We start from the raw sequence: 23,340 nt of genomic DNA on the forward strand, positions 1-23,340 counted from the left end.
CACTGTGTATCCTATGTAGTGTACTGTCACCATAGTTATTAAATCCTTGGTTGAACCGATGAATATTAATTTAATATTTATAAATATAAAATAGTAATTTTAATATACATAAAATATATAATAAAGTACTTTTAGATACTAATTATTATACTTAGAAAGATATACGATATATATATATATAGATATTAATAGAAGATTTAATTTTATTTTATCATATTTTTAAATAAATAAATAATATAGTCAAGTATAAAATAAAATTTATATCACTTGTTTTAAAAAATATAGCATTATTTTTTCATTATTTTATTTTTATTTAAAAAACAAGGTAATTTTCTAACTAATCAAATATTGTCAGTTTAAAAGTTAAAAGGATTAGTTGTATAATAAAAAAATAAACAAGTTTATTAAAAAAATATTTAGTTATCAAATAAAAACTAACCAAGTGGTAAAGTCTATATATATTTAAATGAAAACCTAATGTACAATTCCTATCAAAAGCATATATGCATTTTGGTTCAAAAAACAAAGACCCGCAATTGAAAAAGAAAAAAACAAAGAGTAAACAGGTTCATTCCCGGTTGAACCACTGGATCAATCGAATTTGTCTGGATTTGACCAGATCAATTGCTTGTCCGGTCAAACTAAAGACCCAATCCGATCTAATGCCCAGATCACCAGGCTAATCGATTCAACCATCGGACGGGTCCGGATTTAATAACTATGATTATCATAGCCTTGTATGATAAACTAACTAATGCTTCTACATGACTATCTAAACTAAGAAGAAATAATCTTTTATTTGAAAGTGTAAATGTAGCTTTAACCAATTTATAGGAATATCAAGCACCAAATTTCAGTACTATAAACAAAATAATAGTGAACTTCTAGTACAAAATTGATTATTCATGCAAGTTGCAACTCACTGTGGCCCTTTTTTGCTTTTACATTTGTTAAACAATGTGGTCCAATTAGAAGAATAACATATAACTACTAACAAAATCCATTAATTTCCTCAAATAAGAAAGAGAGAAAAACAAAACTATCACTCTCAACAAAAAATTTTTTTGTTCAAAATCATCACAAATATTCTTTTTATTACAGGAAAAAGGAAAAAACCATCACGGATATGCTTTTTATTATAGGAGAAAGGAAATACTAAGGTAAGTGTCAAACGACAACTATGTTGGGAAAAAACTAGTTCCACTATACTAATAAAGTCTGCTTAAATTTTGGTCAATTTCTAGATAAATGAGGTATAAATAAGTATCATGAGAAAAACTAAAGTTATTTGTTTAGTCATATGTGATATTGCAAGAGCTAAAAGTTTCCTTCTAGAGTAATTTTCACCAAAATGCATAAATTACCCTTTTTGGTAAAAAAAAAATTAAATGGGTCTCATAATCTTGATTCGGTCTCTTCTTTCTCCTTCTCAATGTTTTTTTTTTCTTTCAACTAAGTTCCCTGTCCTCCTCCACTTCATTTCCTATCGACCTTCTTTCCTATACATCTTGATCTAGTGTTCTCTTGCACCCCAATGGCTATTTCACTTAACAACTTCTATTTTTGCCTTTGTAACCCTCCAGGGTCACTCTCATGACTCATGCAAGTTACATGCCTTTTAGCCATCTTATCCTATCCCTTTTCTCCAACAAATTTCTAGCCCCTTCATACAACCACTACTATCACTACACCATCCCTTCACCAATCTATGTCCTAAATCTCACTATCATCCCAACCCACAACTTGGAAAAATCTTTGTCTCAATTGATTATTAAAAAATTAAGGAGGATTTTAAGGGTTGAATTTATGTTTGATAAGTTATTCTAGAATCAGCACTATTTATGTGTTTTTCTAGAGATGCATCTCTCTTCCTAATTTAATTAAGAGATTATTATACATCTTCTACAAACAAAAGCTTAACAATAAATCTCTTCTTGCATGATAAGGGAAATAGTTTCTTGCTATATTTGTTGTTGAAAACTGGAGTATTAGGTAGCATTGTTGTTGTGATGGTTTTTGTGACTGCAATTGTGTGTTTTTTTTTTTTTTATCTATTAGAGGAATTCTAAAATGGGAAAAATATATCGAAAAAAAAAGAGGACAAGTTTTGAAGCGCAGAACCACAATGAATTGGTGTAGTGGTGATTAGGGCTGCAAACAAGTCGAGTCGAGTCGAGCTTTGAGCTAATCGAGCCGAGACTCGACTAAATTTTACCAAGCTCGAGCTCGAGCTCGAGCTCGACGAGCTGGCAATTTTCGAGCTCGAGTTCGACTCGAATCAAGTCGAGCCGAGCTCGAGCTCGAAAAAAATAAAAAAAAATATTTTATTTTTTAAAAAAATAAATAAAATAATATTTTTTCTGAATAAATAATAAAATATTAAGGATATATACGTAATTTCACTATGAAAATAAAAAATAAAAAATAAATATATATAATATACGTAATTTTATTATTAAATAAAAAAAAATAAAAATATATATATATATATATATATACTCAAGCTCGCGAGCCGGCTCGCGAGCTAACGAGCTTAATATTCTGAGCTTGAGTTCGAGCTCGAGTTCGACTCGAGCTGGCTCGAGTTCGACTCGAGCTTGACTCGAGCCGCTCGCGAGCGGCTCGATTCGTTTGCAGCCCTAATGGTGATGATGTTCTTGTCCATGGTGTTTGTTGTGATGGTTGTTCTAGGGATAATAGTGCTAGTTGTGGCAATGATGATGCTTTGTGAGAAAATAAAACTAAACGAATGGGTAGATAGGGTCAAGTTGGTATTGACTTCATAGATGAAGTCTAGGCATTTGAGTGAAAATTGTTCTGGTAGGAAAATTATTGCTTGAACAATATTGCTAGCCATTTAGATAATATTCTTAGTATGTATCATATCCTACTGATACTAGTATAAAACTTGAACATTCTAATTAGGTGTATGCAGTACTATAAGAAACATCTCAGTTTGAAAATGGAATTCTCAAGTACTCGTAATACTAATTTCTCAATGTATATCGTAACTAAATGTCTAAGACAAAATCAAGATAAAATCATTCAAAGTGTTCCTCACTTTTGCCATATATATATATATATATATATATATATATATATATATATATATATATATATATATATATATATATATATATATATGTAATTTTTTCAAAAAATTCTATAATATTTTGTCTTTATAAAGACTTCATAAACGACTACTCAATGGCAAAAAAAGATAAAGAAAATACATTTAATGTATGAATAATATACTAAATTTTAGTTTTAAAGAGGTTACTTTTCTTCATCCATCATAAGATAATAGTGATTAATGATTATCATATTATGCTATTGATAGTTTTGATAAACAATGTTACAAGTAAAGCATCTTTGATGTCATATCAGGAGACGATTTGATTAGGCATGTTTGGATTATAAATACTTTACACAGTCGAAAATTATCTATATGATATGGTTATTTTATTTATATCTTTTTATTTGTAATAATATATCTAAATTATGGTCTAACTTTAATACTAAAGAAAAGTATTAAAATTTAGAATACAAGAGTAAATTTTTAGATTCTTTTTCAAGTAATAACAAATACATTGCTACTAATATTGAATTACTTTGCCTAATTTGTGCTCTCGCTACTTTTTCTTCCTATTTTATTTTTCATTAGACATATTAGAATGGATTAGTAGTTACAATATCTAGAGAGTTAAAATTATGTGATTCATAAACGCAAAAAGTTCTACTATACATAAATTCTAATTCATAGTAGAAAACAACTAATGTTAATTATTCATTCATTAAGACATATATTGAATGTGCTTTTAGTCAGATATTATTTGTCAATGTCTCTTAGAAAAAAAAAACACCATAATTAGAACATGCAAATTGAGTTTATGTCAAAAACTATTACGTTAAATAAGCTGCATTTATTACTGATCTAATGTCAAAAGCTTGTCCATTCCAGCTAAACTCTACATGGTTATGTGCTTACTTTTTAAAATGACAAAATCTCAATCTCCACATATATAGAAGTAGGCGTATAAGGTTCAAGTAAGAAAAATAAGTTTGATTAGAAATTAAAACTATAGTATAGTGCATGATTTAATCTTAACAATTGAACTAATGCAAGTTCGTAGGTTCAAATAGTTTAGGTGTAGCATAGAGAATGCAAATTTGAACCTACATTACTCGGGCCTTTAGTTTACCTTTACCAACCCATGTAAACACTTCACAATATTGATATTGATATGAAGTATACACTGACATAGTTAATTTAACTTAGGGTGTTATATAAATCTATTTTTTTAGAAAAGTAATAGAGTAGAAAAATATAATTTACTAGATGTTCCTAATATTTTTTTTGTCTCCAGAAATCAAATAAGTTTTTCAAACATTAGCTACTAGCAACTATATATTAAATAAGTATCATTGTTTACCTACTAAATGATTTTATTGCATATTATCTTTTATACACTAGAATATTTACATACACACATACCTATATACTAGTTTTAAATGATTGAAAAATCACTAATATTTGAAACCTATATCCAAGTTGAGTAAAATATATTTTGAATATAGTCTTGATTTGACCTTCTTCTTTATGACCAATTTTTTCAGTTTTCTACAATCAAAGCATTATCAACATCCTTAATATATGAGAACAAGAATCAAATGTAACTATAGTACTCAATCATCTCTTATGCATTTAGGGGGTTTTTTGATTATTTAGGTGTCTAGGAATCCTTTTACTATGGAACCATAGTAAAGGTACTTTGTGATTCTTTTTAGTGCTATTGTGGTAGAGGTGTTGGTTGTCGGACTTGCCCTCATGAGCCCATCTTGCCTTTCAATAGTTGATTACTCTAAGGGAAGCCTAATTCAATTATTAGCATAACATTTGTACCGCTCTGTTTGAATTTATGGAGTACTTTTACTGCTTCTCTTATGGAATTATTAGTGATTTCTTGAATTTGCTTAGTCTATCATCTTGGTTAGTCTCGACTTAGCTTGTCATGCAATGCTTTAATGATTGCCATCTACTAATCTTGCCATCTAAGAAATTTAAAAAGATCAATATGCTATAACCTCTTTTTTTGTAATTTACAAAAATTGGATTTAGTCCTTTTCTTAGTAGTGATAATATACACATATATAGTCCAATTATACCTAGTCATACTTTTAATGTTTTTTTTTTTGGCAATTACTCAGGCAATAAAAGCAAAGAGTTTCTAGAAAATTATTTTATTTGTATTGACTTTTTATTACTTCTCCAATTAATGTCTAGATACATGAATTACTTTGTTACTTTGTATGTATTTAGAAAATTGCAATGTTATAGGTTTTTTTGCTACTTAGTTTTTGTAGATATGTATTGTTGTAATCTTTTATTCGATTGATATTATAAATTTTGTTAGTTGAATTATGACTTAATAAATGACAAGAGTCAAGATATTAGATAATCAGAATTTTTTTACTATGTAATTTAAAGATGGTTTATCACTATTTAAAAGTCATTTTTTGGTTAGCCCTATGAATAAGAAAATTATCAAAGGTTATGCGTGCAAATGTTGTATGCATGATATAGTTCTTATGCATATTATTAACTTCGGACTCAAGCTTATTTTGCATGTGCATGTACATGCTATGGGATATTTAGAAAAAATCAATAACTTAAAATGTATTAGTAATTACGTAATCTATTTTGCTACATATTTTCTGTAGGAGTCATAGAAGGTATCTATTTATATGCAGTTATTACTGTCTTCTTCACTAGTACGTATCTATCTTCTGACAAGTTACTATACTTATATGGTATAATTGTGTATATATATTGGTACTCAACCTAAATTTGCTCCATGATAGAAAAGTTTTGATTAAAATTTGTTTAATTTAATCTAGTTTAGTGTTTGTTTAACTTAAGCCATTATTTTCATTTGAAAATGGAAATTATACAGGGAGTATAATAATGACGATACTAGAGGCATTTCTACCTTAGCATTGATGGCAGTCAAGATTAGTGATTTGGGTGTCGAAAACTTAAATAAAATGTATAATTCTCTTTACCTATCAAACCTATATCTGAATTGTGTCTGGACATAGATAAGTCTCAATAAGTACTATTTCTATTGGTTACCTTGATGACAAAGCATAAACAAATTTGCTACTGTCTTGATAATGTAATGATTATACAATTGCAAATAAATATTTTTCAGGAAATATAGATCCAATATTTTAAAAAAGTACATATAAAGTGTTTATAGTATAATAATTATCCTTCCTAGAAGTTAATTAAATCTCAATAACACAAAAATCTTATTAATTATGAGCTATAATAATTATAACTAGCACACAAAAAATGCACTAACCCACGATCTTATTACAATACTAGGGAGAAGGCCCATGCAAAGCATGGGAATTTATACCTATGGTGTTGTTAAATAATTTGGTAATGTTGGACAATTTGTTTTTACCTTAGGCAAGGCATACTATTAATGATAGCCAAAAATGTCATACCATGTGTAGATAAAAACATTGCATACTATTATAGTAGATAAGCAGTTGAAAGATTTATAAAAGTTTACGCAACCATAACGAAGGGATAATAGACATAGTTGTAGTTCAGATTGAGAGTTGATGTTGAATGGTTCTACTATCCAACCTCATATTATTCACATAGATAAATAGATCATGTAGTAGTCCTGAGATGTAAGTAGGTAAATAGTTGAGGTAGCAATCTCACAATCCTTTCTATTGAAAAGTAGGTGGAATAGGGATGAGAATGGACGCGATTAGATTTCTGCTTCTCTAGGTACGGTGCTTCTTGATTGGTGGCTAAGCACCTTCTACAAAGTTTTGAGTTTTAATAATTGTGGTCAGAGCTTACGGAGTGAGGCTTGGTTTTGTTGTTACTTTCAAAGACTTTTGTTTCATGAGTTCAACTAAATTCAGTAAGAAAATAACAAACCATATGAATATAGAGACCTGTCCATTCAAATAGCAATTTCAATCCACACACACCATCTCATGCACTTAAATATTGAAATAAAAAATTGCATCATCTGTTATATAATTTTAAAACTAGATCAATCATTGACACACTTTTTAAAGACTCCACATAGTAGTAATCAATGTAATAAAAATGTAATCACATTTAAACAATAGATGACATGCATCAAGTGGAAATACACAATTACCTTGTATCTTGAGGAACAAAATGCAATCTAACAAGAAAATCTGCCCACACTTCACTCACCTATGATAGCTACAACAAAAGCTAATTTAGGAATTTTATTGTGCAAACAAAGCTATACAGTTCACAAAGCGAGAAACACGAGTGAAAATGAGCATACCTCTACAAATCTGACTCTGATGGTGTGAAATGGAAACATCTGAACCCACAATTTTATATATTAATGACTGTCGTTTTTGCCACTTAGTTTAGAAACTAATCTACAAATGGTGGAGAAGATGGAGGGGGGGTCTTCAGTTATAGTTATAATGTTGAGCTCAAATGATTCTTAATCTCTCACACTTTAATGAGTTCTTCAACATGCTGCAATTACTGGTTCAAATGAGTATGTTTTATTGGAAGAACTCAATTAATGATTTTTGAGCTTTAACATGAAGAGCACAAAACTTCCTACAGTTACAATTCACAAATAGTTTTCAAATGGTTTTTCTACTTTGGCCTATTAATATCATCTTAAATACATTTAATTCAATCGGATGACTTTACCCCAATTCACCCCACTTCCTTTTTATCTTACCATTGTACTAAACAAGTAGTTAAAAGGGTAAAAGTATCACTAACAATACATAAGCACCATTTACGAATGTAATCATCATCTCACAAAGGGCACTTTAGTAAACTCATACTCCAATAAGCATGCCCTGCTTGTACTCTAAGGTGAATTACTTATATGATGCTTATACAATCCCTACTTGTCTACACCTTGCATGCAATGCTAGGGCAAATAACCTGTAATAAATATATTAAGAGTCTAAAGGGGTAATAAGTTCTAGTGATTCTTATTTGAGTTGCACATGCAATTTGAAATCTCATGTGAGCCTTGCATACCATAAAAAAAAAAAGAATATTTGTTGAAAACTTTGGTAACGAGTCGTGGCATGATCATTGGTTTCTTATAAGTAGATTCATAGAGGAAATCAAAAAGCCAACATTTAATAGCTAGGTTGAAATAGATAAACCATAACCACATCAACTTAAACAAACATTAACTAGAGGAAAGTTCTTTCTTTGTTTCATTAACTTGATTTCATATCACAATCAATTAGGAGATTAACATACTGATGTTATATAGAGTTTAATTTGACTTTTACTGGTAATTGAAAAATACATACAGATGTTTGGTTCAATGCCTTTATGTTTTTCATACTCTTCTTCTTCTTGAAAAATAATGTGTAGTTCATGCACTATGAATTATTCTTTGATTGTTGTCTTTGTTCAGGGTGAAATAAAATTAGATGTTGTATATCTCTGACTTAATTTTGTTGCATATTTAAAAATGATGGATAGGTGTTTAACTCTATGTAATCTTAGTGTTAGCAAATTACATTTACTTTTGGACATCATAATAACAACCTTTTTCCAGTGTTTTCTTGTTTGCATTTGCTCTAAGACTTGGTTATTAAGTATGTTTCCAACATGTATTTAGTTTCTACAGTTTTCCATACATGTTTTCATCGAGGACAACTTCCCTAGTGATCTTCAAGTTTCCATTACTTTTCACTTTTAAATTATGTTTCTACTTCAATTTTAATCTTTCTCATGTATATATACAACAACTCTATTCCCATATTTTGCCTCTCTGAAATATTTTTATATCTAATTGGGCATTTATATAGCAGGCATTAATACAACTACGTGAACTGTGGATGTACCTCCTAGTTGGTATAGCAAAGCGTAATCTATCGACCACCTTTTATCAAATGCCACTCTCAAAACATAATATCGTATGCAGGGTATGTGTGCCATTCACTTCACTTGGGGTTTTTGTGTCCTCAAAAAACCCAGTTAGTAGTTTTAGACTATCATTCTATAGTCGCAACCATATCAACGTTGAAAACTGTCACATTTATAACCCAACTAGTTAGCATGTCTATTAGTAGTCCATTATCAAAGTATTATATGTCAATACATTCCATGAATCATAATCTATGTACTATAAAGGATTACATATGATTCATCGAGACAATTAATTAGCTAACAAATTATGAACGAGATGTAAAGCTAGACTAATGGCATCGGACTTCTGATATAGATCCATGCAATTCCATTGAGCAAAATTCTAGTTTTTTTGTTAAGACTGTTAACAGTATACTACAATTTGTTAGTATACAACATATGAGTATAGCATATTATGAATCTTTTTTTTTTTTTTTTTACGTATGAGTTTAGTTTTTTATGTATATTTTTGTTTACTAAAAAATAGATACATAATATACTATATTTAATTGTATGATCAATTATAGTAAATTCATTCATCAAGACTTTCCAGTTATAAATATGAACAATATATACCATTAAATTTCAGATATTGGTTCCTACTTGCCATTGAGCAATTCTTAGTTTTTGGCAAGACTTTTGACGCTATATATACTACGAATTTTGAATTAAAAAAATTCCACTATCCTTTTTAGGTTTCATAGTCTTTAAATTCATTATTGGATGGTAAAATAAGTGCTTTTACCTTAGATTATAGCAATTTTTACACTGTAAAATATAAGTCAGTTACAAATTGAAAGAATGATTTTAAAAAGGAATCATATATAGAATTCTAGTTTTTGGCAAGACTTACCACACTATACTATCGTTTTTGAATGGAAAATTCTACTATCTCTTTTAGGCTTCATAGCCTTTAAATTCGCTATTGGATAGTGAAATAAGTGCTTTTAACGTAGATTATAGCAATTTTTATAATGTAAAATATAAATCAGTTAGAAATTGAAATAATGGCTTTATAAAGGGATCATAGAATTCTTCTTTGTTGATACAAGGATGGATAATACGAATCACTTACAATAAATTCTAGGGGTTGATGGGCAGATGCAAATATCTTGTTTTGTAACCATTAGCAAAAAAAAAAACCCTCACTTAATTAACTTAATTAAGGATGTATTAGGAAAACATCGGGGAAAGAAAAGAAAAGAAAGTAAAAAAAAAAAGGGCGAAATCATTGAAGGCTTCTAGAGAAACATTTCAACTCTATCCAATCTGTTACATTGTATTAGAGAGTGAATAACACAATGCAAGGAATTTAAGAAACTTCCTTAGATGGTAAACAAGGTAAAGTTACGAACTTCCGTCATGCATGTGCACCTTTTGTTGGGAGCTTTGGAAAATCCCAACTTTTCAGGCCCTAGACATAGAAGACCATAATGGTTTTCATTCATGTTTCAAGTAAAGTTTTCTCTATCTTTTTCTTTTGGATTTAGTTTACATGGCAGCAAACTAACTATATAGTAGAATTTAATAAAACATGTATTTTTATCAGATTATATCACCCTCTCAACGAAGGGCGAAAAAGCATGTGTACATGAAAGTAATGTGCTGTTACCAATACATAAAAACAGGAAACAAAAGAGAAGCAGCATCTCATTTTCTACAAAACCTGCACCATCCTCCAGCAGCGGAAACATCTGGGATGTCCTCGAAGAAGTTTGAGATAAGATCCTCATCCAATTCCCCTATATCAAGATCAGGAACAGAACCCGAAATCTCAATTTCGGAGAATGGCTGATAACATATACAATTTGATGGTGAGGAAGGACTAGCTTCCCCATCTACAAAAGGTTTGAACGTATCAAAATCAAGAATAGACTCTTGAGGTGTACCATCCTCTAGCTCTAGTGATTGGCGACGTGCATATTTTGATGGCAGATAGATATTAGCACCCTGGTAACATAAAACAGTTTGATATTAGTCCATCCTATGGCCAAAAGTTGTATCAACATTTTTTTCCATAAACATTATTTACTCACCCTTACAAATTTCTTTTTAGTCCGCGGTTTCTTGAATACATGGTTTGGGAGTAAGTCGATTATTGGTTTTGAAACTTGTTGTTTTCGGGGTCTTCCTCTGCCTCGACGAATACCATGCTCTAGTTGTGTTGAGATTTTCTTGTGAAGGCTTGGGGGCCTTCCTCTACCTCGACAAATAGCAAAACTAGGTTCTGCTTGTACCAAAGGTCTCTTGTTAAGCATTGGGGGTCTTCCTCGTCCTCGACCTCGACCACGACCACGACCTCGACCTCGACGAATGGGGATTGCAGGTTCGACATGTCCAAAGGCTTCATTGTATAGGATTCTCATCATTGGTGAAAAAGATTCGAATTTGAGAAAGATGAATAAAAATGAGCAGGTGCTAGGCTTTATATAGATATCCAAATTAAATCTTGAGAGTAGAAGAAAGCACACGTTTCTTTACTTTTCCAATTTGGAGAAGGGTAACGGTACCTTACTCTTAAAGATTAGGACGCCACTATATTGGTGGAAGTTTCCTAAACGGGATCAGTGGAAATCTGCTCTGGACAAGACCCGCCATAAACATGGAAATTGTACAGAATTATGGCAAGTGTTTGTTCTATGAGTCTGATTACAAGTGGTGATTTATATCCTTTCCTTGCTTTGTTTTAAATCTTTGTCATAAATATTAGTAATAATTAGTGGTAATAGACATGACATGTGGGCCCACTGATGGTGTGTCATACGATGCATCAAGGCCCAATATATATACAGACACATACACGCACATTTTTTTATTTTAGAATAGAAAAAAAACGTGTATACGAAAAAGTACGAATGCAAGCCCTAATTTATAAAATTGATAAGAATAGATGTAATCATAAACCTTCAATATGTTTTCAAATGGTTAAGCGTTTAAATAAAATTGTAAAATTGTTGGTTGAAAATTGTATCACTTTAATCACAATATAAATTTAAAATATTATTTTGAAAAGTCCACACATGTTGGTAAAGATAATGTACAATATATCGTAATTTACTGTAAAATATGTAGAAAATTTTTTACGTAATTGGGTGTTGAAGGAATGTATACAAAATTATCTCTTTTTTTTTTTTTGTTTTACTTCCTTTTCTTTTTGCCTTTCTTTCCTCTCCCTTCATCTCCAATGCCGCCACCTCCCTCTACCCTCCCCGTTTTCTTTTTCCTCCTCTCCTTCTCCCTCTTTTCCATTCTCTTGCCTCTCTCCCTCGCTCTTGTGTTATCGTTTGGCAAAATAAAAAATAAAGAAAAAAACAACAGATGTCTTCTAATTTTCTTTCTGGATTTCTTTGATGGAGCAGTATCGAAACTCGATCGAAAGAACAACTAAAGTAGTTGTAGCTGTTAACCGTGGGAATTACATAGAAACAATAATCCCTAAAAGTCATGTGCCATAAATATATATATATATATATAGACACACATACGTATATTGGGCGGTTTGTAACGTCTTACAGGCAAAGCCATCTCAATGAATTCATAAAGATTATTAGATTGCAAGATAGATTACTTAAAGATGTACAAAGAACTGACTAGTTGTCCATGCAATTCTAGTTTCGGTATAGCTGAAAAAAATGACAGGATTGGTCAAACCTCCAAATTCGATACTCAAGTATTCCACACATTTAATTTTGAAAAAATTATACGTATGGATTAAAACCTACCAAAACATACATTATTTCATCACAACCCGAAAGCAAATTCCCTAAAACAAAATTAGAAAGTATGATGACTAACAGTCTCAGCAGAAGAATGATGATAGGTCCCTTCCAAAAAAAAAAGAAAAAGAAAAAGAAAGAAAGAAAAATTCCTACTATTTGAAAAGAAGTAGAAACATGGAAAGTAAATGGAAGTGATAAATTTATCAAGTGGAAACAACTAAACCCATAGTTGAGATTTTTTTTTTTTTTTTACGTACATTATATAGTACATGTTTACATCACAATCTTATCCTAGAAGTACAAAACCATTTGGAGTTACTTGTTATACGTTACACATCGCTCCTTTCATACCGACAATTTTACAAAAATTTTTACTGTTTTACTACTCTATCAAATAAATGTGTTTGGGAAAATAAAATTGGTTAAAAATGTGCCTATTAGAATTTTTTTTCCCTTAAAAACACGTTTCTAAAGAACTCCCCCCAGATACAACCACCCAAAAAATAAAAAATAGAAGTAGGAAAACATAGACCTACAAATTGGGATGGGACAGAAACCAAGCAGCTTTCCCAATATTTATTACTTATCCTAGTTTTCTCGCAAAGCCATTGAATTTGATAGTATTAGATTTGACCCAATTTCGAGTTTATGAAGAAGAACAAAATTGTTTCTTACATAGGTAGTCTTACAACTCTTGCCCCGTCGCCAAGATCTCAACCCTCTCGCTATCTGCTGGTGTATGTAATGGACCATCTAGCCCCATCCCATGTTTACATGTATATATGAACAATAATATGCCTAACAATTATGTAAAATCACTATTGGGTTGAACTAATTCATACCATGCCATACTTCAATAGATTCAAAGCCCTTGTCAATGCATGGAAGTCTCGACTGCGTCAAGAACCAGTTGTGTTTTCCTGCTGAGGGTTGGCCATTTCATCTCCGGCTTCGCAATTTCAGCTTTGATGAGTCCAACCAACCTAGAAAACTCCTTCACCAGGTGAGCTTCTTGTGGAAGATCTGTGGTGACAAGATGCTCTCTCGGATTGGGCATCCACCAGGTCTCGAATTCGGCGAACCCTGTCTCCACGCTGGTAGAGAATGAAGCGTTGTCCTCTTCAAAATTGACAACGAAGTCATGAAGGTGCAGAGAACCCTTTGTTCCAGCAACTGCTATGTCCATCATCAAGTTGGACAGGAAAGAAGCCCCACATGATAAAATTACTCCTGCCTTGTTGAAAACAGGTTCGCGCGATGCGATGACTGATTTGTGTGATAGTGTACCATCCGGCATCACCAAGAGCACCTAAAGCATCCAGGTCAGGCTTCACCCAGATATCGTTTTCCAGGAAATAAGGATCAGCAGCAACTGTAAGAGCACTGTCAATCTGCAAAGATTAGCAAATTGATAGCAACGATTATCACTCGTACTTCTGTGGAAAGGAAATTTAGGAAACTGGACTGGAAGTTTGATTTGTTACGAAAACTACACTAGTGTGTGAAAACAAGCATTAGAAATTCCACTCAATTTGTCAAGAACTCTTCCACTTACAACCAATATATACAGAAAGATGACCAACAAACCGAAGCGTAATGTGTGATTATCACTCTTGCATGCAGAAAGATAAGCAAATCATACGTCTCCAAATTGGATTCTTGTGATGATACCAAAAATAAGAAGCTCAGCGAGCTCACGAATTCTTGTATTCATTATGAAATATGAAATACAAATGCTAACATATATACAAGAGGATCAATATTGCACTTGGTCTTCAATTAACAGCATGAAGTACATTAATTGTTAAAAAAGAGTACATTCAGAGCAAAAGTGATGACCAGTAAAAAAGATTGTTTTGGGCGGAAAATAAATTATTTATACCGATTTGAGTTGACCAAAACGCTGAGGAGTAGATATATCTTCCATTCTTATTGAATTTCTTTTGACGGGCAGAACCCAAAGATTGGTGTCATACAGAATCAAGGAACGAGTGGTGGAACTTGAAAGGTTTTGTCAATGATTCCATGTGCAACGGATGTATCATAAACGTTCAACTACAAAAAAAAAGTATGAAACGGAGAAGAAAGGTTGGAATAGCTTAAATCTAAGAGATGAAATATTCTTTACTTTGTTTCTACTGCATAAGGTCATGTGTCGTACAAAATATAATTTTCATTTTTTTTAGTACTAGGAGTTCCCTGGTATAAACAATTTATCTAGTTCAAGTACTAAAGTAGAAGGTCATATAAGATACTAGGATCCATACTCTGTAAAAGTTGAAATTCCTAGAAGTCAATCATGTGCAATAGAGTATGTTTTTTTTTTTTTTTTTTTACCATGCATGCAAATTCACTTGGGAATTTCGTGGATGGCATATCATATAAGGGCACTCGTCGCTTCTCCCAAACTTAACCAAACGAAGTTCCATACGGATATTTATCTTCATTGACTAGTATCAAATCAAAACTGATTAAAGTATCTAATCCGGTGGACAGATTAAGAAGTGTCTAGTTTTTCATTCTATTCTAATTTCATATCATTAGTTTGAATTTGCAGAAAGGTCAGATTTGGTCAGATCTCAGAAAAAAAAATAAAGTATTCCACAATATTAAGTTGTATAAGAAAAAAAATTCAAATGTGCATGAGATGGATTAAATATATCAAAAGACACAATTATCTGTATAGAACTATGATCATTAGGCAGTATGATGATTAACGGGCTTGCTAGAAGAATGATGATGTGCGCCCGAGGTGCCTTGTCGATTACAATGATTGATGTCTACATTTTACTACAAATCCCAGCTCTGCCAATTGCTTCCACTTTTCCTGCATTCGCAAAGAATTTAGGAGTCAATTACGTGTCTAAAACAGTTTTTTTTTTTTTTTGGTAAATTTTTGAGCCAACATCTAATATAATTGAGACTTTGAGAAAAGTGGACAACAATAGCATCCATACTGGGGCAGAATGGATGAACATGAACTTGTCGTGATGCTACGATTGCATGGGGAAAATGGAAAGGGGCTTCTCTGCCTATTTAGGAGTCGCAAGCAATATCACAGCCGAGTTCTGGGGCATCTTGAAAGGTTTGCACATGGCATGGGATCAAGGACACAGGAAGTTTACCCTGGAAACAAACTGTAAAGCGAGTCTAGAACTTCTAAAAGAAGTAGGAACCACATCGCCAAAATTTAATCTTGCGAAGCAGAGTTAGAGACTGGCAATGCAAACTCCAACAGATCTGGGGGGAAGAGCAATAGAAGTGCGGATTGGCTAGTTACAGCAGGGGTCCAAACACATGCAGATATTATAGTGGTAGCTACCCCCAAGTTTATTCCATGTTAAGGGCTCAGGAGTTCTTCCTCCTCATTTTTTTTGTCTAGTGCCAATCATGCATGTAAAAAACCTGACTAATAATGGCTTGAATCTGTGTCATCCTAGTAGAGGACCTTCAGACATTTTTATTTGTATGTCAATAATCGAACGTAAAGAACATTTTCCACTGACCTTCCAGGCAATGCTCATTCTTATCAGAAAGACCTTACAAGAAATCTGTTTACCTTATTCTTCGAACAAAAAGAACGTTCAACTTGCAATAAGCAATAGACTTCACTTGGATTTATCAAACTAAACAATTTGACAAGGGATAAACAAAATGCTATATCAGTAGTGATCAGTGTAGAACACACAGGCATTAGTCAAAAGTGGCAAAACAGTGAAGAACGTTTTCGATATGCATGAGCAGAATCATTATAAACAATGAACAAATGCTAGCTAGGCCCAGGAAATTAATCATGTACAACTCCAATAATAAAAATCTCCTTCCTACTCCATTTATATATATGTGCCTGCCTGATGCATGGCCATCAATTTTCTATATGAAAATAATTTATTGATCCATTTTCATTCAAACAAAATTCAATGGCAGAGGAAGCTGGCCTCGTTGCCTTCTTGTTCTTCGGTAACGTGAATAGAAGAAAATTTGTTGACTGCACAGAAGGGAATAAGTTGCCTATCAGACGCAGGTGGCTTATATTTCTTTCTATCTTGGCTTAGAAATTTCTGCAATCAGTTTCAAAGCCCTTGGCATCCTTCGGGTCTGCGCTCGAGCAGTGGCTTGACCTTTTGTCCAGAAATCGCAACATTTGCTTGCTTTTCCTCAACTTCACTCGGGGTACCTCACTCTTCTTACGAATTTCCTACCTAACTCGTTCTTGTTTTCAATTTTTTTCACTTCTCTGTCTTTCCTCTGAAACTTTCTTTCTTTTTTTTTTTTTGGTTATTCCTTCATCGTAAAGTATTTCTTAAGATGGAAACCATTGCTTTCACTGTGCATGTTAGTATTTGATTTGTGACCATTGACTGAGTTTCGAGAATTGGAATTTGGAACTAATGATTCTTCTTTTACCATGTGATTGGGAAATTATGGTCCACTTTCTCCTGTCTCCAGCACAATTTGCTACCAACACTTTTTTTTTCCTTAATTAAAGGTGATAATAAGTACCAACATAGAGTTAAAAACTCAACCGTTCAGCATAAATGGTTTCATCTCCTACTAGTTTTTAGGACAAATCAGTAGACTGGTTAGGTTCAGACAGAGTCCGGCAAACAATCATGATGGCTTTTAACATTTCCAGACAAAGGTCGGTCAACCACTTCACTTGGTTTTAATCGATTCCTTGTTTGTTTTTTAATCAAACTTTCAGAATCCTTACCCAATTTTTAATGTAAATCAATACAGTGAATCAATTTGCGTGTCGAAGTTGTTGGAGTATGCCATAGTGCAGTTTCCTCCTCCTTCAGTAAGATGCACGTACTCGAATAATGTTAAATGCCCCTTGGAAGCAAAAGTTAGAAGTATTTTTTACCATTCAAGAATCCAAGGCTCAACTGTTGGAGAGCCCAAGAACAACAAAGGGTTGATCTTCTTCTGAATTTATAATATGAGTTCAGAGATTGGCCCCAGTGGTTTGGTTGTTTGGGCTAGCAAATCCGTTTTCTTCTACTTAAGTTGTGTCCTACATGCATTAAAGTAGAGGAACCCCAAAAAAAAAAAAAAAAAAGGCAATATCCTATGTAACGTGTATGATGTCTGATGATCACATTTCATACCAATTGTTGTTATGATTTTTCCAGTGACAGCCCAAATTGACAATTTATGGGATCTACTCCGTTTATATCACGTGCTGCAGTCCTGAAGGCGAAGGCAAAAGTGTTCCAATTTCCAACTGCTAGGTCATAAAGGACTGCCTATTGGCTAAGAACAGCACAAGCAAAGAATTAGTTTGCCCTCTCAAGTTGTTTTCACGGGTACTAGATTTCTGCGTATCAAAGTAAAGCTTGTATCAATACACTGGTGCACTTTACGTGTAGGACAAATGTTAGTCAACATTTCTTTGGTTTACATGTTCTAGTTTTTCCGATATTATTTGGTTTGCTTGTTCTTTAAATTATGCGCCTAGAACTAGTACTGATATATGAAGTGAATGTATGATTTCAGAGTTTTAAGGAATCTAAAAATTTAGTTCCTTGGTTATTCACTTATTCTTTGCTTCTTGCAAGCATCTACGTTCGGGTCCAGCAAGGGCTTCTTGCTAGTATTGTGCAGAATATATACCAATTACTGTTATATACCAATTGCTGTTATCAGATCTCATTTGACCATCTTCTTCTTGTTTGATCCTATTACCATCACACCATGGCAGCCTCCAATGATCAAACTAGTAAAAAGTATATGGTGCTGAAACCTGATGAAGCAAGCCTTATAGGCCTCATTCGTTTCCTAATTTCTGGTAACATAGAGAGCAAACAATTCATCGAGTGCCTCAGGGTGAAGAAGACGAGCCTCAAGCATAGAGTGTATATCTTTTTCTCAATTTTCATTCAAAATGTTCTCCAGTTCGCAGCAAAGCCCTTGTCTGTTTTTGGTTCAATCTTTGAGTTGTGGCTAAATCTTCTTGCATGTAATGGAAACTTCTGTCTTTTCCTACTGAATCTTTTGCGAGGTTAGTTTATTTGTCCATTTCATTTTCTACACCTCTAGCATGCACTACTTGTGTGCATGTTGATCTGTTGCATCATGAAAATTGAAGTGATCATATAGATGTCTCTGACATAAAGGGAAGGTGGTGGTGCCAGCAGAAGGATCAGCTGACTTTATGTCATTTCTAGGGCATTTTGACAGAAGAGTAGAATTGGATAAGAACATCAAGCCAGGTGACAAAAAATATTTTGCAGAGCTGTCTGTAATGGCTTCTAAAATTGCATATGAAAATAAAGCATTCATCAAAGCTGTCGTTGAAGATAAATGGAAGGTAATATAGTGTTTCAGATTACTAATGCCATCCTTCATTTTCAAAGTTAAAAATATATGGTTGATAAGAAATTTTTAAAAGACAACTAGAAATCTGGTAGCTACCAATAACTTCTGCAAGTCTCTAAATTAGCTATACATAAGTTAATTGTCTGCTATTTTATGCAGATGGAGTTAATAGGGGAATATGACTTCTGGAATGGTAAGCATCACATTGTGCTAATAATCAAGATTGTTCAATAGTTATCGACCTTAATTTGCTTCACCACAATATTTGCAGAGTATCAACAGAAATATTCAACACAAGGGCTCATAATCCATGATAAAACAGCTAATCCTGATATGATCATTGTGGCCTTTAGAGGAACCGAACTCTTCAATGCAGATGATTGGTGTACAGACTTTGACTTATCTTGGTACAAGTTCCAGAGTATGGGAAAAGTCCATAGTGGCTTCATCAAAGCTCTAGGATTGCAGAACGATCAAAGTTGGCCTCCTACAATTGACCATGATAATGAAAAACCGATAGCTTACTATACCATCAAAGAGAAGCTCAGGAAACTTCTTCATCCCCACAGTCGGACCAAATTTATTCTGACTGGACACAGCTTAGGAGGAGCACTTGCTATCCTCTTTCCGGCAGTTCTGGCATTGCATGATGAGACTTGTATATTGGAAAGACTGGAGGCAATCTACACGTTTGGGCAGCCAAGAGTGGGAGACGTGAAATTTGGAGACTATGCCAAGGAGCAGCTTAAGAGCTATGATATAAAATACTACAGATTTGTGTACGGTTATGACATTGTGCCCAGGCTTCCCTATGATGATGACACAACACTATTGTTTAGACACTTTGGACCATGCCTTTTCTATAACAGCCTGTATGAAGGAAAGGTAAACATTTGATTGTCCTCTAATATTCCTGTCAAAAACTGTCCAATAAATTCTTTCAAAAAAGACTTCTTGGTGCCTGTGATGCAGATGTTTCCGCAAGAACCACATAAAAACTACTTCTCCATCCGTGCTTTCATAACAAAAAGGCTTGATGCCCTTTGGGAGCTTGTAAGAAGCTTTCTTCTTCCCCATATATATGGACCAGAATACAGAGAAGGCCTGCTGCTACTAGTATGTAGATTGTTTGGTCTCCTAGTTCCTGGTTTTCCAGCACATGGAATCCAGGAGTATATCAATGCAGTCCGGTTGGGATCTGCTGAGTTTTGGAGATGCAAGGAGGGGATCACGGGTGGTGCAAATAAATGTTTTTGTTCGCAATGACAAATGCCAGTTGTAAATTTAGGCCAATATACAGTGGAAACTAATGAAAGTAATGTCGTCAATTATTGATTTGATCAGTATCCTGGAACAGAAACAATGTTCTGTGAAATTCAAGCACCTTGATTTCAAGTGGAATGAAGCAAAATTTTATACGTGGATTGAAAGGCCTTGTTATGAATTTGCTTTTTCATTCTTTTTAATTGAAAGCAGATTCTGAGTTTCCTTGCTTACGAATCGAAAAATTATTCTTTGACATTAATCCGAATAGTCCAGCAAGCAAAGATCGTTACAGTTTTCTCAATTTTAAGTTCAAAATTAGGCTGAAATTCGAAATTTGGATGATACTATACTTAATGTATAGGTATACTACCAGATTCTACAGTTACAACTTACAAGTGATGTCAATGCTGAATCATAAGGTAATAAGACACTTTATGCTGAAAGCTCACTCACGAAATCTTTAAAAGTAGCAGTACTAATCAGATTTGTTTAGAAGAATCGGACTTTTCCAGCACTCTGATGATGTATTATAAATTTATGGGATAATTTCAGAAACCACTCCTAAGGTGTCTGACAATGTCACTCGGCTCCCCTAAGGTTTTCATAATTACGGGACCTCCATTAGTGTAGTAAAAAGACAACAACATCCTTTATTTAATTATCAATTCATTGAAAAACTCTACCAAAATTTAACCTCCCTCATCCATTGTAAACCAATGATTCAAATAGCAGCCTTCCCTATTTAACTCTCTATCCTTTTTCTCTTACATCTTCTCCCTTTTAAATTTATTTATCCATTCCCATTGACTAAATATGTATTATTGTTACCAACAAAACCATCATGCATACCAACCCATTGACTAAATATGTATTATTGTTACCAATAAATATGTGTTTATCTATCTTGGTGTTTATTCTCAATTCTTTCTCTTTCACTATTAAATAGCTTCTCTATACCCATTTCTATTTTCAATTTTTTTCAGGTATTTTTTTTATCGCAACGATAGGATTCCTATAACCTAAGTTAGCCTAATCTAGGGAGGAGAGGGAAGGGACTCGATGTGAATAGAAACTCCATCGAAGATGGTCAACGAAGACCGTCAACTAAGTAGCCTAATTTTTTTTCAGGTATTAGCAAATTGAATTTGTCAAACAATAGGTTGAGTGACGATTTAGTTGTTAAACTAGCTGGAGATGAAGATAATGGCAGTGATAACAAAATAAAAAATTAAGAATGGAAAGTCTAAAAAGAACTAAATAAATATTATACTATTATGGTTGTTATGGGAAAGAAAATATTCCTAATATATTTATAACTGCATTGCATTTATATTTTCTATTGCAATTCCTATTGATGGTATTCCTACATAGACAAAATTTGATTGATTTTAAACAGTGTGCTACTGGAGTATATTGGATATTCGTATTAATGGTGATGACATAGACTAATTTGTATTGGAAAGGTAGCAGCCATGGAATTGGAGTTTAGAGTTATTAATGAATACAATGTTGCTGGATATTAAGGAAAATTTGATATTAATATGAAATTGTAGATAAGTTTTTGGATATTTGATTCGACATTTTTAGTTGATTTAAAGAGAGGTTTTGGAGCAAAGACAAGCGTTTATTCATGAGTGATTTGAATGTTGTGAATTATAATCCAAGGGCATTCTATGATTTTTGAGGCTTTCTGCAATTAATAAAACCCTATATGTGAAGTTAGCCCTAGGCTTATTTCTCCGATTATTATTAGCGTTTGGCCCCAGGAGAAAGTTTCATATACCCTCCTTTTGAAAGTTACGCTTCAAAGAGTTCATTCCCAAATTAAGTTCCATTAAACACCAAATTATGGAGTAGCAAAGATGATGACAAAGAAATGAATGGCAAGAAAATCTCAACGCTCAGAGTTGATAATCACAAAACTATAGCCCTTCAAAGAAAATTTATTTTTATTACGGATGAAAGAAAAGTTTATGACAATCACAAAACTTACAGCCCCACCCCACCTACAACTAAATACATTCGTCCAATAGCTCAATTAAATGAAGACCATGGTCCATTCGGGCTCCTACCCACCGTACGATCAACTAATAGCTTCACATTCCGATTGACTGAAATAGACAAAGTTAAGATGAAGAACTATATTTGAAATGGGCGTCTCTTTGATTTTGCATATACCTGGCAATTATGCCCAAAAATCAATAACCCACCCAACCCATCCACTAATTTTAGAGGTTGGGTTGGGTAATTTGGGTGTTGGGTCAATTTTGGGTTGGGTAATAAAAATCCAAATATATTTTAGGCGGATTGGATATTTGTGTTGGATATCCATTACCCAACTTCCACTTTCATTTGACAGAGATGTAAAACTTGTTATTATACTATTGTCTTCTCTAGTTTGTGCAAATTATAAATATTACTACCCAGATTTCTGGTTAGCATAATTAAAGTTTTTCTTGAATAAGAGAAGAATAATTTAAGTCTTGGCATTCTTCGTTAAACTTTTACTAGAATTATATTTCATGTTACACTATGAATTAGGTGACACCCATAATAAGGATCATAGGAATGGCCAACTAATCGTGAAGGATATATGGTGTAATATGGAGTATATCACAAAAATGTTGAACGGGAGATCAAATGCCAAATTCTACTCATGATATATTCAAAATAAATTTCAGATGCAAATTCGGAAGTTATCTTTTAGGATGCAACATGATTCATTTTGTGTTTATTTCTAATTTCTAATTTCTCCATTTTACAACGGCTCAAATGTATTATCATGCATGATTCTTTTGTGTTTATTTTTTGGGTCAAATTTTCAATATATAACTTTCTTTAAAGTGTGATTGGATCCAAATAGTTTAAACAGTTAATATATGTGTGTATTTGTGAAAGTATATTAGTGTCTATTTTAGTGTGTTTGTATGTGTAATTACGTATTTCAAAAGAACTTAAAAAGTGAGTGTGCACTTATATCTGTGAGTATTTTAGTGTGTGAAAATATATCTATCTATATGAAAATGTATTTATGTGTGTGAATTTTTTTTTAATATGTGAAAATATATT

The 23,340-nt window shown here is 32.8% G+C and overlaps 1 protein-coding gene and 1 pseudogene across 3 annotated transcripts; one reads left to right on the forward strand and one right to left on the reverse strand.

Moving 5' to 3' along the window:
- Positions 1–13,515: 13,515 nt before the first annotated feature.
- LOC113693024 (uncharacterized oxidoreductase At4g09670-like) lies at positions 13,516–14,611 on the reverse strand (annotated as a pseudogene).
- Positions 14,612–18,339: 3,728 nt separating this feature from the next.
- On the forward strand, positions 18,340–20,435 carry LOC113692395 (triacylglycerol lipase OBL1-like). 3 transcript variants are annotated; one of them, XM_027210798.2, is made up of 5 exons: positions 18,340–18,688; positions 18,804–18,997; positions 19,165–19,198; positions 19,277–19,890; positions 19,978–20,435. In XM_027210798.2, exons 1-5 carry the CDS (start codon positions 18,382–18,384, stop codon positions 20,269–20,271), a joined length of 1,443 nt encoding a protein of 480 aa, XP_027066599.1. In that variant the 5' UTR covers positions 18,340–18,381; the 3' UTR covers positions 20,272–20,435. The 3 variants fall into 3 exon arrangements, with proteins under 3 accessions (XP_027066599.1, XP_027066600.1, XP_071909212.1); XM_027210799.2 differs by having other exon boundaries at positions 18,855–18,997; XM_072053111.1 differs by having other exon boundaries at positions 19,955–20,121.
- The last annotated feature ends 2,905 nt before the right edge of the window (positions 20,436–23,340 follow it).

The sequence above is a fragment of the Coffea arabica genome, chromosome 6c (assembly GCF_036785885.1).
Source record: "Coffea arabica cultivar ET-39 chromosome 6c, Coffea Arabica ET-39 HiFi, whole genome shotgun sequence".
Taxonomy (NCBI): domain Eukaryota; kingdom Viridiplantae; phylum Streptophyta; class Magnoliopsida; order Gentianales; family Rubiaceae; genus Coffea; species Coffea arabica.

Bases quoted from the DNA above. Each gene is read 5' to 3' on its own strand.
- LOC113692395 (XM_027210798.2), top strand. From the start codon at position 18,382: ATGGCAGCCTCCAATGATCAAACTAGTAAAAAGTATATGGTGCTGAAA. The intron at 19,199-19,276 runs GTAAGCATCACA...CAATATTTGCAG, and splicing joins GGAATATGACTTCTGGAATG to AGTATCAACAGAAATATTCA. The intron at 19,891-19,977 runs GTAAACATTTGA...CCTGTGATGCAG, and splicing joins ACAGCCTGTATGAAGGAAAG to ATGTTTCCGCAAGAACCACA.